This window comes from Pseudorasbora parva, chromosome 5 (assembly GCF_024679245.1).
Source record: "Pseudorasbora parva isolate DD20220531a chromosome 5, ASM2467924v1, whole genome shotgun sequence".
Lineage (NCBI taxonomy): Eukaryota > Metazoa > Chordata > Actinopteri > Cypriniformes > Gobionidae > Pseudorasbora > Pseudorasbora parva.
Window position 1 is genome coordinate 38,968,252 of NC_090176.1, and position 15,436 is coordinate 38,983,687.

At 39.5% G+C, this 15,436-nt stretch overlaps 1 protein-coding gene across 2 annotated transcripts in view; it reads left to right on the plus strand.

The window, feature by feature from the left end:
- gli2a (GLI family zinc finger 2a) overlaps window positions 1-15,253 on the plus strand; it is a 93,790-nt gene extending 78,537 nt beyond the window's left edge. For both annotated transcript variants that reach the window (XM_067444235.1, XM_067444234.1), the window contains 7 exons: window positions 1,949-2,059; window positions 3,871-3,999; window positions 7,958-8,107; window positions 9,385-9,549; window positions 9,671-9,952; window positions 11,427-11,763; window positions 11,879-15,253. In XM_067444235.1, the coding sequence (XP_067300336.1) occupies window positions 1,949-2,059; window positions 3,871-3,999; window positions 7,958-8,107; window positions 9,385-9,549; window positions 9,671-9,952; window positions 11,427-11,763; window positions 11,879-14,022 (3,318 nt within the window). In that variant the 3' untranslated portion in view covers window positions 14,023-15,253. The remainder of the gene's footprint in view (window positions 1-1,948; window positions 2,060-3,870; window positions 4,000-7,957; window positions 8,108-9,384; window positions 9,550-9,670; window positions 9,953-11,426; window positions 11,764-11,878) is intronic.
- The last annotated feature ends 183 nt before the right edge of the window (window positions 15,254-15,436 follow it).

The window sequence follows — 15,436 nt, forward strand, 5'->3', positions numbered from 1 at the left end:
GTGAAAACACCCACTGTTATGATTGGCTGACATCTTTGCATTTGAAATGAGTATTCGATTATGTGGCGGAGGGGGCGTGGTTTAGTGAGGCAAGCAACACTGCCAGTCCAGAGAGAGACGGTGAGATTGCAGAGAAAGTGTTATTGTACCGAGTTATTATTGAGAGCGCAAGTTTATTTTGTTTGAATCCGAGAGCTCTGAATAATAAACTGAATAAACGAGTAAAATTTGCAACGTTATTTCTCTGACAAAATGCTTTCACCACTGCTAACAGCAAACACGACATCGATATGAATACAGTAAGAGCTTCTGTTGAGCATATTTACTAGAGCAGCGTCATTCAAACAGCAGTTTGGACAAGTGTGCACTGCAGATATACATTATAAAGAGTAATCTTTGATCGATCTCTGTAGTTTAACCATTTAATTAACAGATTAGTTTCATGCTATTAACAGAAACGTAAAGTTCAACGTTTTAGTCACTGGCTTGATTCACTGATGCATTAAGACGGCCAGCGGCGGGACTGACAGTATTAAACGATTTAAGAAGAAAGTCTGTGTGAACTTGAATGATTAGCTACACATCAGAACTCACTGATCCCAGATCAGGCATTAATGAACACTGTTATTCACTGTTTGTGGCAGTGCTGTCGAATCTATATGGTAAAGCCTGTGCTGCTGACATCGCGACTGAAAAACTGAATCTATTCTCTACTAATTCTCTGGCCGGGCAAAGCAGAGGAAGGGGAGGAAACCTTTCCTGGTATGACGTCATAACAGGAGAATTCAAGATCAGAAAGACAGACAGAACTCGGTTTACACTGATCAAAATTTCTAGCCACTTGAGGACAATATTTAGGCTAGGGGAACTCATGTTAATGTTGAAAACCAAAAATTAAAATGATCTCATAATTCACATAATTTAAGCCATCCTAGGTATATATCACTTTCTTCCTCAGCCAAACAATCAGTTATATATTTTTTTTAAATGCATGGTACCTTAAATTTTGCAGCTCCAAAAATCATCCATCCCTCATAAAAGTAATCCATATGACACCAGGGTGTTAATAAAGGGTGTTTTTGTATGAAAAACACATATTTATAACCTTATAAACTATAATCACTGGCTTCCGGTAACGAGTAAGTCGAGTTCTGGCGGAAGAGTGACCCATAAAACATTAACTAACAACAAAAATAAACCATCAAACGCTACAAGTAAATGTAGGGATCACGTTATTATCATGAAAAACGGGTATTTATTTTGATATCTAAGATTTAATTTAAGCGTTTAATAACCCAGCACTAACCAACATAAACAAACCTGACAATTCATGCTAATCTGAACATTCATCCCCATTTTTTCATTCATCAGCTTCTATAGAAGGCTGTGTAATGCTCATCGACCGAGGATCCGAGAGCTTCTGTAAACACAGCGGCCATCCAGAATATAAACTTCCTCATACCTGCTCTCACTTTATCCAGACACTCACCAAATCAGTTTTCGTTCCAGCTTTATTGCTGATCTCCAAAACACACACTCACATTATAGTTATGAGAAACACATTTCCCTCACTTTTGAGCAAACCATGTCAGGGTTATTGAGTTAATAGGAAACATGGACCTCTGCCATACTGTAGTGGTTGGAAGGAAAGGCACCCCCACTTCAACAGAGAGCCTGCGTGTTCAGAGAGACTGTCTGTTGAATTATGAATCCATCTGAGGATCAAAGTCTGTAGTCGCTCTCTGGGCCTAATAATTTCTTCCTTTTCATATTTCCATCTGACAGATGCTCATAGTGCAGTCTAAACTGTTTAGTCTCTGCGGCAAGTTGCTTTGTGAAATATGGCATCTGGAGCATGATGCCTTTGTAGGCGTGAAATCACCACTCATGCCAGCAGCCAAACTGTCGACATGGTGCCTCCAATGACTCTTTCCTTGCTCTCTTGCAGAATGCTGGTGGAGATCCCGCTGTCAGCAGCACTGTCAACCCTATGATCTTCAAGAGGTCAAAGGTGAAGACTGAAGCAGATGGACCCCACCCCATCTCACCTGGTTCTCAGGTTTGTGGGATCACATCATTAGGCTCAAACTAATTATTAAATAATTAGTCCATATGATTTTTGCTCTGATTCTGGAGCCAAAAAATAGATTTGTGTGACAAGACAAACAGCCCTAAATTTAAGTTGCTGTTAACTGAAAATCTCCATAGAACATTCATTAGAAAATCAAATCATCCTTTTTTTTTGTAATTTTTTCAATTCATCATTGATCCACTTGTTTCCTTTTTTAAGTCTCTCTCTCGTATCTTGGCTCATTTCCAGTTCTGTGGCAGTGTGTTGGTAAGATACATGAGGAGAGGCGTGGAGTGTGATCAGGGCAGATGTGAATTTATGTGTGCACAGTAGTGGGACGGATATAAACATGCTGTAGTCAGCATTGACCTCTTTCAAAATCCTTCATATTAGAGGTTTTAACACTTGGAATGAAAGAAAGCCAGCTCTGAATAGTTTCAAAGAAACTGTTATCAGTTGTTGCTTTAGTGCTCTTAACAACATAGCGCTCGCTGGTAAACATACCCTTGACTTTTGACTGGATATCACACAAATTAGCATGTGGGAGGTGACATTAGATGTGGCCATGAAGCATTCCGTTCTCTCGCCACATTAGAGAGGTTTTGAACCATTTAACTTTAAACTTCAATAAAGCTCAAAAACATTCTTAACATTCCCAAACCTTAAGGGTTGCAATATTGTGTTGAAAAATCGACATGACCACCAACAACAGTTTCTATCTGATTCTCAAGATACCTCAAGACCAGGATCAGGTCCAATAAGAAATATAAAACACTAATGAGAGCTCTTTTAATGTCTCATTTATTATTTTTTTTCCTAGACCACAGTGAGACCCAATGGCTCTTTAGGTATCCTTGCTTGTCATATTTTTCTCCTAAGAAAAAAAAAACCTAATAACTGTTTTTATTTACAAAATGTAAAAATAAATGTATCATGTCCCTTCAAGAGTATCAGACAAGTATATCTAATTTGCTCGGATTTAGTAGAATTTCAATACAATAAACATTCAGATTTTAGTTTTTCAAAGAAAGTGTTTGTTTGTTTTATTTCTCCATATCTTTTTAGAAAACTGGTATCAGGTTTGTTAAATAGTTTGCCAGGTCTACTTAGGTAAATGCAAACCCTACTTAAAGAGGTTGTTCCATATGATTTACCAAGTCACATTTCTCAGGCTGTATGGGGAGGAAGAAAGATCTTTCTGAAGATGAAAAACATGAAATGGTGCATGAAAACAACTTGTATGTTGTGAAAACTAAATGGAGATTATCATAAGATTTGTGAGTAATTTACAGCACAAGAGAACCCGGTCAGATAAAGGCTAATTAAGGAAAGTTTCAGTCCAAAAAAAATGAATTGTATTAAAAGGACAGCTATAAAAAAAAAGCCACTGTTGAGCAGCAGGTATTTGAAGCTGCTGGTGTCTTTGGATACTCAAGAACATCTCCGTGCTGGCTTGCAGTTGTGCGTAGAGTTGCATTTCAGCCACCTTTAACCAAAGCTCAGTATTTAACAAACCTGTCTGAGATTGATACCAGTCATCAGAAAGAGAAGGACAAATAAAATAAAATAAAAATACTTTCTTTGAAAAACTAAAATCTGAATGCCTATTGTACTGAAATCCTACTGATCCTACTTTGATACCCGTTGATACCAGTTATATATACAGTGTATATAGAACTCATTCATTCTCACAAGCTAAAAAGCCACCACTGAGCAATAACATGTTCTCTTGACTGGTATGATAGACTTAATAAAATAAAGTATACAAATAAAGTTTACCAGTGTTGTTTCCTCAACAGGATCACATGGAGTTACGGGAGGAACTTGATAAAGATGAATGCAAGCAAGAACCTGAGGCTGTGTATGAGACCAACTGCCACTGGGAAGGATGTTCCAAAGAGTATGACACCCAGGACCAGCTAGTTCTTGTTAGTCCCTTTGTTCTATTAAACTCATTTTTTGGTTCTCTTTTGATTTTAAAACCCTTTATAAGTATTTCTCAAATCTAGTGAGCTGCCTTTGCTATCTCCTGCTTACATTCTAACTTCATTACGGTCTCTACAAACACTAGCAATAGTTTGGGGTTAGTATGATTTTTAATGTTTATGAAAGAAGTTTCTTATTTAGCTTATTGTAATTTATTTCTTTGATGGCAAAGCTGAATTTTCAGCATCATTACTCCAGTCTTCAGTGTCACATGATCCTTCAGAAATCATGCTGATTTGCTGCTCAAAAAAACGTTTCTTATTATTATCAATGTTAAAACCATGATTCTGACCATCAGGAATACTGTCACTTTTAATTTAATGATCAAAAATCTATTGAATGCATCCAGAACAAAAGTATCAATTTCTTAAAAAAAAAAAAAAAAATCTGATCCCAAACTGATCCCAAACTTCCTCAAAGTGCAGATTATAAAATGTCAAATTTCAAGCTTTCTCAAAGGACTCCGATGAAAAGTCAAAAGAGCAGCATTTAATTTAAATACAAATCTTTTGTAACATTGTAAATATCTTTACTGTCCCTGTTGATCAATTTAATGTGTCTCTATCTTCTGTGATTGGTTGAAGGACTATCCAATTGCGTACAGAGTCATTTATATAATGCTCGTTTATCACACCTCGTGTGCAGTAGAAAACACATAGCAGAGTCCCCAGACCAATGTTCAATCTTAAATTGAGCTTGGTCTGGTGGTGATAAACAGACAAGGTGTGCATATGATGCCTTAAAATGTTGTCTGTCTAGACAGCTTACTAAGGGCCCAATTTTAACAATCTAAGCGCATGGTTTAAAGTGCACAGTGAAAGTGCACTTAGGGAATGTCTGAATCCACTTTTGCTAGTTTAACAACGGGAAAAATGGTTGGCGTCCAAAAAATGGTTGGTCCATATTCTCTTAATGAGCAATGGGTGGGTTTTGGGCATAATGTGTATTAAACCAATCAGAGTCTAATCTCCCATTCCCTTTAAAAGCCAGTTGCGCTTGTACTATGGTGGATTCGCTATTTACATGGAGGAATTTACAAGCAGAAAAACTTTCCAGAGAGGAATCCTTTTATTTTTAAGATTTAAAAATGTTTATGTGCTTTGTGTGTAATAAGCAGAGTGTACGCGTGTTGTGCTCCCACCTATATGCCCATATTACTAACACAATCTTTAAATAACAAAAAAAAATACTGCGCTATTGACTTTAGACCAGGTTTATGTTGGTCAGTGTCGCAGTCTATTTCAGTTGCCTCAAAATAGCAACTCACCAACAATGCGCCTGAACACGCCTCATTTTCAGACCAGCATGCCCATGGGCTCACAAATGAACTCAAATGCATTTGCTATTTAAACAATGTTCTGGACATGAAAATGATAACTGCGTCGGGCTGAAACTACAAAAAAAAACTCTTGCGTCGCGCCTGGTGCCGCATTGCGCTGGGTATATGATAGGGCCCTTGAGCTTGAAATGTTTGACTTTTTAAAGCAGAAACAACTGTTTCTAAAATAATTAATAAATAATTAGAAACACTGCACATGTTGGACAAGTTTCTCATCGACAGCTTTAGCCAGAGTTGTAACTGATCCTTTCCTGTCACTGACACGTGTAAGGTTAATGAGCATGTTGATACCCGCAGAGGTGCAGAACGCGTTCACTTAGACACATATACTCTCGTATGTATGGCTCCTGTCTCGGTGCACCCTCTGACCTTTTAACTTCCCTGAGGCCGTATAGTAAATCCGTCATCATGCCAGCAGCTCTGGAGTGGCCCTTTCCACCTCTGACACCTCAGCCCTTCTGCTGGGAGTTATTAACAATCTGAAAGCCGCGATGTGACAGATAAACTTGGGCCCAGAGTCTTGACAGGAACACACCGAGCCAGTCTGGCTCCTCATGATACCTGGACCTGGAGCTTTGGAATCCTCTGGGGGTTCTGGATCAGTGGAACTGAATTTCTGCCAATCTCCAATTCCAGAACAGGCCCAAACCAGTCTAAGCCGAGCCTAGTGTGTGTTTTGTTTTCTAAAACCCACACTAGACTTAAATGAATGCACAAACAAACATGCACAACATATGGTCTTAGGTAGTTGCAAGTGAATTGTTGTTGGGGATTACAAGATTGCTCTCCGTCATTATTCGGATTTCTAAGAAATACGATCAGATGGTTTTAAAAAGCCAGACCAAGTGTAAGGTATAATTACAGCCAGGGAAGATAAGGAAGAGGAATCAGAAGTGAAAACAAAGGAGTGTTTAGAGACCAGAGCAAAACTGAGAGCCTGGACTTCCTTCCTACACACCTCTTTCAGGCCTGAGACTTTAGTCTGCGCTCTCTGTATGCATTCTAAATGACATACCTCAAGAAACAAAATAATGGCATGGTTTGATTTTATTTCATGCAATCCTTCCCTAAAGAACTTCATTCAGCATAAGGTTAGGTGCTGTTAGAAGAATACAAGCAAGTACTGGTCAAGATACACAAAATACAGTTATTTGTATTATTGTTTATAGTATATTTCCACACCGTTCTACACCGGGGGGTGTAAATGTTTTTCAGCAAAGACGCATTTAAATTATTGAATTGTTGATCAAAGTGACAGTAAAGACATTTATAGTTACAAAAGATTTCCATTTTTTTTTAAATGCTGTTTTGAATTTTCAATTTAAAAATTCATCGTTTTCCACAAACATTTTAACTGTTTTTAACAATGATATTGATAAACATAACACTGAAAACTGGAGTAAGATCTGCTGAAAGTTCAGCCTTACAATCACATGAATAAATTACATTTTAAAATATATTAATATTATTATAAATTGTAGTAATAATTCCCAATATTATTGTTTTTAATGTATTTGTGATCAAATAAATAAAGCTTTGGTGAGCAAAGGATACTTATTTCCAAAATCTTACTAAAACATTTGACCTAAATAATATAAAATATAAAAAAGTAATATAAAATATAAAAATATTATGTTATATTAGCCTGATAAGCCAGACCCACATCACTCTCCCCACTCACCAATGACAGGGCTCAATCCGAGGGGAGGGATAATCGGTTGTCTTTCCTCGGCACGCGATAGGATAGCGCTACAACCAACCAGAGCAACGAAGGTGAAGCAGAGCTAGTTGATAGATTAAACATTCGCCGTATCCGGTCGGCTAAACTCCGAACACACCTTCCCTATTTAAAGAATGACTTCAGTGCCGTTCTTTGTTCTTTTCTCAGAGAAAAGCTTAACTCCAAGTCTTCCAGAGTCGCGGTCATAGCTGATTCGAAAGACCGCCGTTCGCCAGTTTCTGTGTTTACTAGAAGCACGCAAACGCATCTCGGCCATCGTCATTATGGCCCCGCCCGCTGACTCTATACATGATGTGATTGGACCGGCAAGAGTTAGGGGAATACAGCTCAGAAAGGTATTGAGAGTTGCTAGACGAGCAGATTTAATTTGCTGCTGCTAGGGTGCGTCTAGATTTCTAGGCTAATGTTATATATTATATTATATTATATTATATTATATTGTATTATATATATTAATTATATATTTATTATATTATATTATATTATATTATATTATATTATATTATATTATATTATATTATATTATATTATATTATATTATATTATATTATATTATATTATATTATCTTCCCCAGCTCGACCTGAATAGATCTGCTATGGGTAGTTCATGTATTGACAGCAGCAGCAGCAATAATTAACAGCAGCAGTATAGCAGATTTATTCTGCTAAGACCAAACATATTAAAACTGTCATATCCATTACTATGACAGGCACTCAGATAGTTGTCATGACAGAAATATCTATCATTGGCCTTTCATTGCTGATTTAAGGAATTAAGGCCATTGTTGACATTCATGTTGTCACTTTTCTCTACCTGCAGCATATCAGTAATGACCACATCCACGGAGAGAAGAAGGAGTTTGTATGCCGATGGGAGGAGTGCTCACGAGAACAGAAGCCTTTTAAGGCCCAGTACATGCTTGTGGTTCACATGCGTCGACACACTGGGGAGAAGCCCCATAAGTGCACAGTAAGTGATGCACCACTGCTCATTAAGCCTTGTTCATTTTCAATAGACCTTTAGACATTCTGCTAACTTCAAGTAACTTTGCAACAACATGTCAACCGCCAGTCATTACAGTAGAAGTAGTCTGTGCTTAATACTGTTAATCTGATCACATATTATTTTGATGGTCCCCCGATAGACATTCTACTGACCTTAAGTTACTCTGCAAGTGCATGTCAACCTATTCTACTAACCTTAACCCTAATCCTAACCTAACAGTCTATTAATATTCTAAAGAGAGTTGACGTGTAGTTGCAAATGAATGAGAGTTAGTTGACACGCAGTTGCAAAGTTACTTATAGTTAGTAGTATGTTCTTTACCTTTAATTGCAAAAATACACACATCTATTTCTGGACCCACAAGTAGAGCAGGCTATTGCTTTACAGAAATAGGTATGCTTCTTATTCCAGTAGAACATCTGATTTTAAACAGGACACATTTTCATCTTGGCTACTTTTATTCTCCTAAAACATCATGAAGGCACGCTGATCTGCTGTCTTGCATTCCCAGCCAATTTTAGTTGCTTGAGATCATATTAAAAAGTGAACTTCTGAGCATGCTGATTGACATGATGGAGACATAATTAAAGTCTGAGGAGAGGAAGGTGCCATGGTTCTTTATTAAATTTTACTGAAGTACTGAAGTATGGGGCGGCAGTGGTTCAGTGGTTCATGTAGGTTGTCTACAAACCAGAAGGTTGGTGGTTCAATCCCCGGTTCCACCTGACCAAGTGTCGAAGTGTCCATGAGCAAGACACCTAACCCCAGCTGCTCCCGACGAGCTGGATGGCGCCTTAAATGGCTGACATCGCCGTCGGTGTATGAATGGGTGAATGTGAGGCAAAAATGTAAAGCGCTTTGGATAAAAGCGCTATATAAATGCAGTCCATTCAAGTACACATTGTGTGTGTGTGTGTGTGTGTGTGTGTGTGTGTGTGTGTGTGTGTGTGTGTGTGTGTGTGTGTGGGGGGGGGGGGGGGTCACATTTTAACTATTTATTTTTCATTACGGCAATGTAAATAGTTTAGAAAATATTATTTATTGTCTAATAGACTCCATTGTCTGTAAATAAAAATATAATTTCTTATTTTATTTTTGATTTAGGGGTGAAATAACTCAGACATGTTCTTGACAGGTTTTATGAGATTCTCTCATAAAGCTGTTTAATTTTAGGTTCAGACTGATGTGGGCTGATGTAATGACTTGCTTTTCTCTTTCTCTCTCTCACTCTCTCTGTCTAGTTCGAAGGTTGCTCGAAAGCTTACTCTCGACTGGAAAACCTCAAAACTCACTTGAGATCCCACACAGGGGAGAAGCCTTATGTATGCGAGCACGAGGGTTGCAACAAGGCATTTTCCAATGCTTCAGACCGAGCCAAGCACCAGAACCGCACACACTCAAATGAGGTTCGAGCTTTCAACATCTGTTTCATTACATGCATTTTGTTTCCCATCTCATAGAGACCTAGAGATTTGATTTAAGTCAGATTTGATTGCACTCTGAAAGCTATCTGTCACTCCTTTGCAGAAACCATATGTGTGTAAGATCCCAGGTTGCACAAAACGCTATACAGATCCCAGTTCTCTCAGGAAACATGTGAAGACCGTTCATGGTCCTGAAGCACATGTCACTAAGAAGCAGCGTGGTGATGCACCACCTAAACCTCACCCCCCTAAAGGGAATGGAGAAAATGAGGCCCACACAAAGCATGAAAGGGGAAGATCAGACGGGTTAGGGGAGGCCAACAGCACCACCCGAGGAGTGGAGGACTGCCAACATGTCAAGTCTATCAAGACGGAAAACACAGTGGTAAGAATGATCAGTTTCGTTCTTAACAAATGATTACATCAGATGAGAGGTTCTGTCAATGTTTTTGACTAAAAGCAGTTTTACAAGGTGCATAGTAAGCACAAGTTCTCAGATTATTTTCCAATGGGCAAGAGACAGTACATGTATCAGTACAACTCATGAATCATTTAAAATTTAAGATGATGACTAATATAATTTATGGAGGAATAAATGCCATAACTACTTATTTTTGTTGACTTAGATATTAGCTAATTAAGATATGCAGTATTTACAGTAATCACCTCATGCAGAGATGCCGATATGCAGAGCTTGCTGTTTATCATGTACTGTGTGAAATGCTCTTAATACAGAATTCAAACTAATGTACTAACCATTTCCTCAACTAATATACTAACCCTGTCCTTTCTTCTTAACTAACTTGCTTCTCTTTGAAAATAATGGACAGACTGTACTAAGGTGAGCACTGCAGCAATGTCTTTTTAATGCATGGCAAAATCAATACTTTTTTTTAAACCCAGCTTCAGTAATGCTTGGTTTAGTTGTATTGTGAAAACCTTGGTAACCGAAACTGAATAAAAGTTGTAATGGAAGTGATTTGATATTAACTTCATATTAAAGATTATGCATCTAGCCACCTAACTGAATATCTTTTAACTAATTCTACAATAGAGGCTAACACTTTTGCCTCTATCATATCCTGCTTTTGGTGTTAAAAGCACATTTTATGTAGAACTATTTTTAAAAAAAATCTGTTTATTGCAGACTATCAGTAGAACAATTTTAAAGTAAAAATACTTAGATGTTCCCCTAAAGCCCTAATGTTCCCCTGAAGTATCTAAAGCCCTGTTTTCACCAAAATTACCTGGAACTTTTCCCCACCTAGACCTTTCCATCACGGTCTAAAGTATGAGCTTAATAAAGCCTGAACCTCGCCGTTGGCCCATTTTCTAAACTCCATTGATGATTCAAATAGCAAACATCTCTTACTGCACGCAACGCAAGATACTTTTAAAAACGGTTAAATGTTAAAAAATCATTGAAATAAAATCCTGCGTGCACTCAGCCAATCAAAATTCTGTGTCAACTCAACCTATCAGCATGTTCAGCATTTCGGCAAGCATTTCACATTCAGCAAGTCTCACCCCCGAAAAGTCCTGAAATTCCTGAAAAAAGTTCTACCTCTCGAGCAGGGAATTTTTAAGGGGGACATTTTTACCTGGAACTCCATTTAGACCCTAGTCGAAACACACAGAGTACCACCTCAAAGTCCCTAGTTCCTGGGGAAAGTTCCTGCAGTGGAAATGTGGCTTAACATTAGTGAAAAACTAATCTTAATGCTAGAAACAAAACTATATTGTTATGTAATTAAGATTTCATAAACCCGATTATAAATATGAGACAGTCATTTCACATGACCATTTTTTCTTAATTCGACAAACGTTACTGACCTTTTCTCATTACTGCTCCTCTGTAGATGTATCAGTCCAGCCCTGGTGGTCAGTCATCATGTAGCAGTGAGCCATCGCCACTTGGCAGTGCCACCAACAATGACAGTGGAGTAGAGATGGCAGTGCACAGTGGAGGCAGTTTGGGGGACCTGAGTGCTTTAGATGACACACCTGTAGTAGATTCTACCGGTTCTCCGGGTACTTCTGCAGGAGTAGGTCTTCAGCTACGTAAAAACAGGGGAGGACTACTACATCTTGAGCACATCAAGAAGGAAAAACTAAAAACTGTAAGAGACTCCTGCTCCTGGGCGAATGCTTCACCTCAAGTCCGAAATACCAAGCTGCCTCCAATTCCCTCTATCGGTGAGTACTGCTGCCCAAAAAATGTGTAACTTATTACTTAATGAAACTGATTTCAATTGAGTTTGCATTCTCATGCATTGTGAGAAAGTAACATTACTCTCGATCATTTTTTTAGATTCATTGCTGGAGACTTCAATTATGGGCATTCAGATGCCTGGACCTCCAATCCACCGTTCAGGAGATTTGTCTTCGTATGAGATGACAATGCTAAATCAGCTGCATGAGCGCAGAGACAGCTCCACCAGCACAATGAGCTCAGCATACACGCTAAGCCGTCGGTCCTCTGGTATTTCACCCTGCTACTCCAGTCGTCGCTCTAGCGAGGCTTCGCAATTTGGAATCCGTAACAACAACATCAGCTCAGCAGATTCTTACGACCCCATCTCCACAGACATGTCGCGGCGCTCCAGTGAAGCTAGCCACTGTGGCGGTACAGGTGGACTCACAAGTTTACTAAATCTCACGCCGGCACAACACTACCGCCTCAAGGCGAAATACGCTGCAGCCACAGGGGGTGCGCCACCGACACCTCTACCCAACATGGATCGCATGAGTCTTAGAACTAGAATGGCCCTGTACAATGACTCGCAAGAGAGTTCAGCACATTTGCACCATTCCCAAGGTGTAGTCAACTCAAGACGCTGCAGTGACACCGGCTACAGTGCCCCAGGCATGATGCCTCACGAAGTTCAGGCTAATCTTCTGCGACGAGCAAGTGATCCTGTTCGTCGTACAACTTTTGATCCGCTCTCCTTACCAAGGGTTCAGCGATTCAACAGCATCAGCAACATGAACTTTTCGCGTCTGCCTGCATTAGATCGACGTGCTTTCAACTTGCAGAGCAACACTTGTTCTGATGGCAGCTTGCACCGTCATCCCTTCAGCCAAAGACCTCCTAGTATTTCAGAGAACGTTTTAATGGAGAATATGGCCAGTGATGGGGGTGATCAGCAAGAGGATGATTTGGTGCTTCCAGATGACATGGTACAGTACCTCAGGTCCCAGAATGGTAGCTCAAATCAGGATCCAGGGATTTCTGTAAATGGTGGTCATGCACTAGACTTCCATGGAAATATGATCTCTCAACAACAACAGTTCTATGGGCAACGGCGAATTAACATGGCAAGCAACAATGGAAGTCATGTAGAGCCTATTGGGTCACATCCGGAGCAAATGGCCGAAACCCAAGACATGAACAAGAACAACATGCCTGTGCAATGGAACGAGGTCAGTTCTGGTTCTGTAGATACAACTGCAAGGCTTCCAAAGCAGCAACAACTTAGAGGGAACTTGGCAGTGATTCAGCAGAAGCAGAATTTTGGCCCTTACCAAGGCTTTAGCACTAATCAACAGATTGTACCAATGAGCCAGAACCTGGCTAGCATGCAACAGGCTTATCCACAAAGGACCATCCAGAGGATGAACTCCGTCCAGCAGTATCGGCAGTCTGTTACCAATCCGGGTCAGAATCTCGGCGAGCAAGTAAACCCTCAACCGGTATATCGGCAGGACCTCAATTTCAACTCCAGTCAACACCTTACATGTAACAGCATGGGTCCGCCCAACGGGAGAGCAGTGCAAAACCAACATATGCAGAATTACAGATCAAACTTAACACATATGAATAACGCCAACCAGCAAAATTATGTTCCCCTTACTCAGACTGCAGGTCAAAATGCAGGCAGAGGACTAATACAGCCCAGACCTCCATCCGAGCCCAAACCTTTGAATAGGCAACACTCAGGGTCAGGTTTGGTTCTGCAAAATGGTTGCTCCCTGTCCAACGCCAACTCCTCAGAAGCTAGCCCAAAGAGACCAGGTGACTTTGGTCAACTCAGCAATGGGAACAGCATTGTTTACTATTCAGGAGAGATCCATATGTTGGACCCCAGTGTTGATTACGGTTCTCCCATGTCCCCGTGCTCAAACCAAGCCCCTGTTGCTTCAGTGTCTACAATGGCGTCTCCTGGGGTTAATCAGGTCACCAGCACTGTGGACTCAACTCAAACCCTTGAGCACACTCAAATAGACTTTGATGCCATTTTGGATGATGGAGACCATTCGAGCCTAATGTCCGGCACATTAAGTCCGGGTCTTCTGCAGAGTCTTTCGCAGAATTCCTCACGGCTCACCACCCCACGTAACTCTGTTACTTTAGCCTCGATACCGGCAGGTATTGGCAACATGGCCATTGGTGACATGAGCTCAATGTTAACAGCCCTAGCAGAGGAAAGCAAATTCTTAAACATGATGGCTTGAGAATTAAAGAATTTATTCAAAAATCAGGGGTGGCTTTTCTCTAAATGTAAAGAAATTGAACAATAAAATGACAAAAAATAACAATGAACTGTTTTAAGAACACTAATTTGTGCTCTAAGGGAGAGAGAAACATGTTTATGCATTAGTTCATGAGCAAAGGCACTGAAATACAGCTGCATTCAGGTGGACACTGTCAATTACATTATCAGACATTTGCTGACACAACTGTTGTATGCAACTAGGCTGGCAAAAACCTCAAGATGATGTTTCACAAAGCCATATATGTTTGATGTAAGTTTGTTTGTTAATGCATAGTAGTGTACATCAGGGTAATGGTTATTGGGCTTGTATAAGTCTGATTTTCCCTTTCTCATCAGTGCACTGAAATTCACTAAGTGCCTCACATAAAAGAAGTATGTAATAAGTAAGTTTTTAACTCATATAATGCTATGTAATCTGGTATGTAGCTACACTAATAGAGTTATGGATATTTTTACTGCGTTTTGCTGTTTTGTTTATAGTTATTCCATATCCTTCATGCTTTAAATTATGTGTACTGCATATTAACTGCACAAGCTTCTTCATAATGTGCACAATGCTCTGATGTACCCCCTTGTCACTCCTGAGGGGAACTGTGAGAAACTGGTGGAATTAAATTTCTGCACAATTCCTCGGAGCTGGTCAATTTCATCTGGATTGACAGATTCCCTCGAAGCATGCTCCAGGAGTTTCATATCTCTGTTGTTGCCTCTCATCTGAATGTGTGATGTTGAAGGACAGCATTACGTCTCTGCACTTCAGTCAGTGGAGGCCTGTCAACCCATGTGTCCATTTGAGATGTCTTTAAAGGAATATGCAAGTACTCTGTGTGCTCTCAGCTGAGATCGCATCCCAATTAACAGGTTCATCACCCTCTCGAGCTTGTGATAAACCACAGGCACATACTAAAATGACATCTGCCTTTGATTTAGGACCGTTTCAAGAAATTCCCAAGGACAGAGCGATTTCTAAAAAAGTCTGAACTATTGGAGTTGGTTGGTGTTTTGTGATGCCATTTGCAGAACTCAACATGTGTATAGCTTTTGTACATTTTCAATACAGCATCTTCATTTTTCTGTTTACTGGGTTTGTTTTGTCTTTTCTTCGTCTGCTCCTTGTGGAGCAGGTATTGTTACAGAAGCTCTCTAGTGCACTCTTTTGAATAAAAAGAAATAAGTGGAAAAAGTGCAAAGTGAGCATGTTAATTAAAATGCTAAAAGTTTATAAGTGTATATTGAAATCAATTTACTGCCACAATTGTGTGACAGCATTCATTTCTAGATTTGTATGTACGAGAACTTTGAATGCTATATTCTTCAAATAGCATAAACCCTGGTTTGAAAATGAACAAAACCAAAATGCATACTGAGCACTT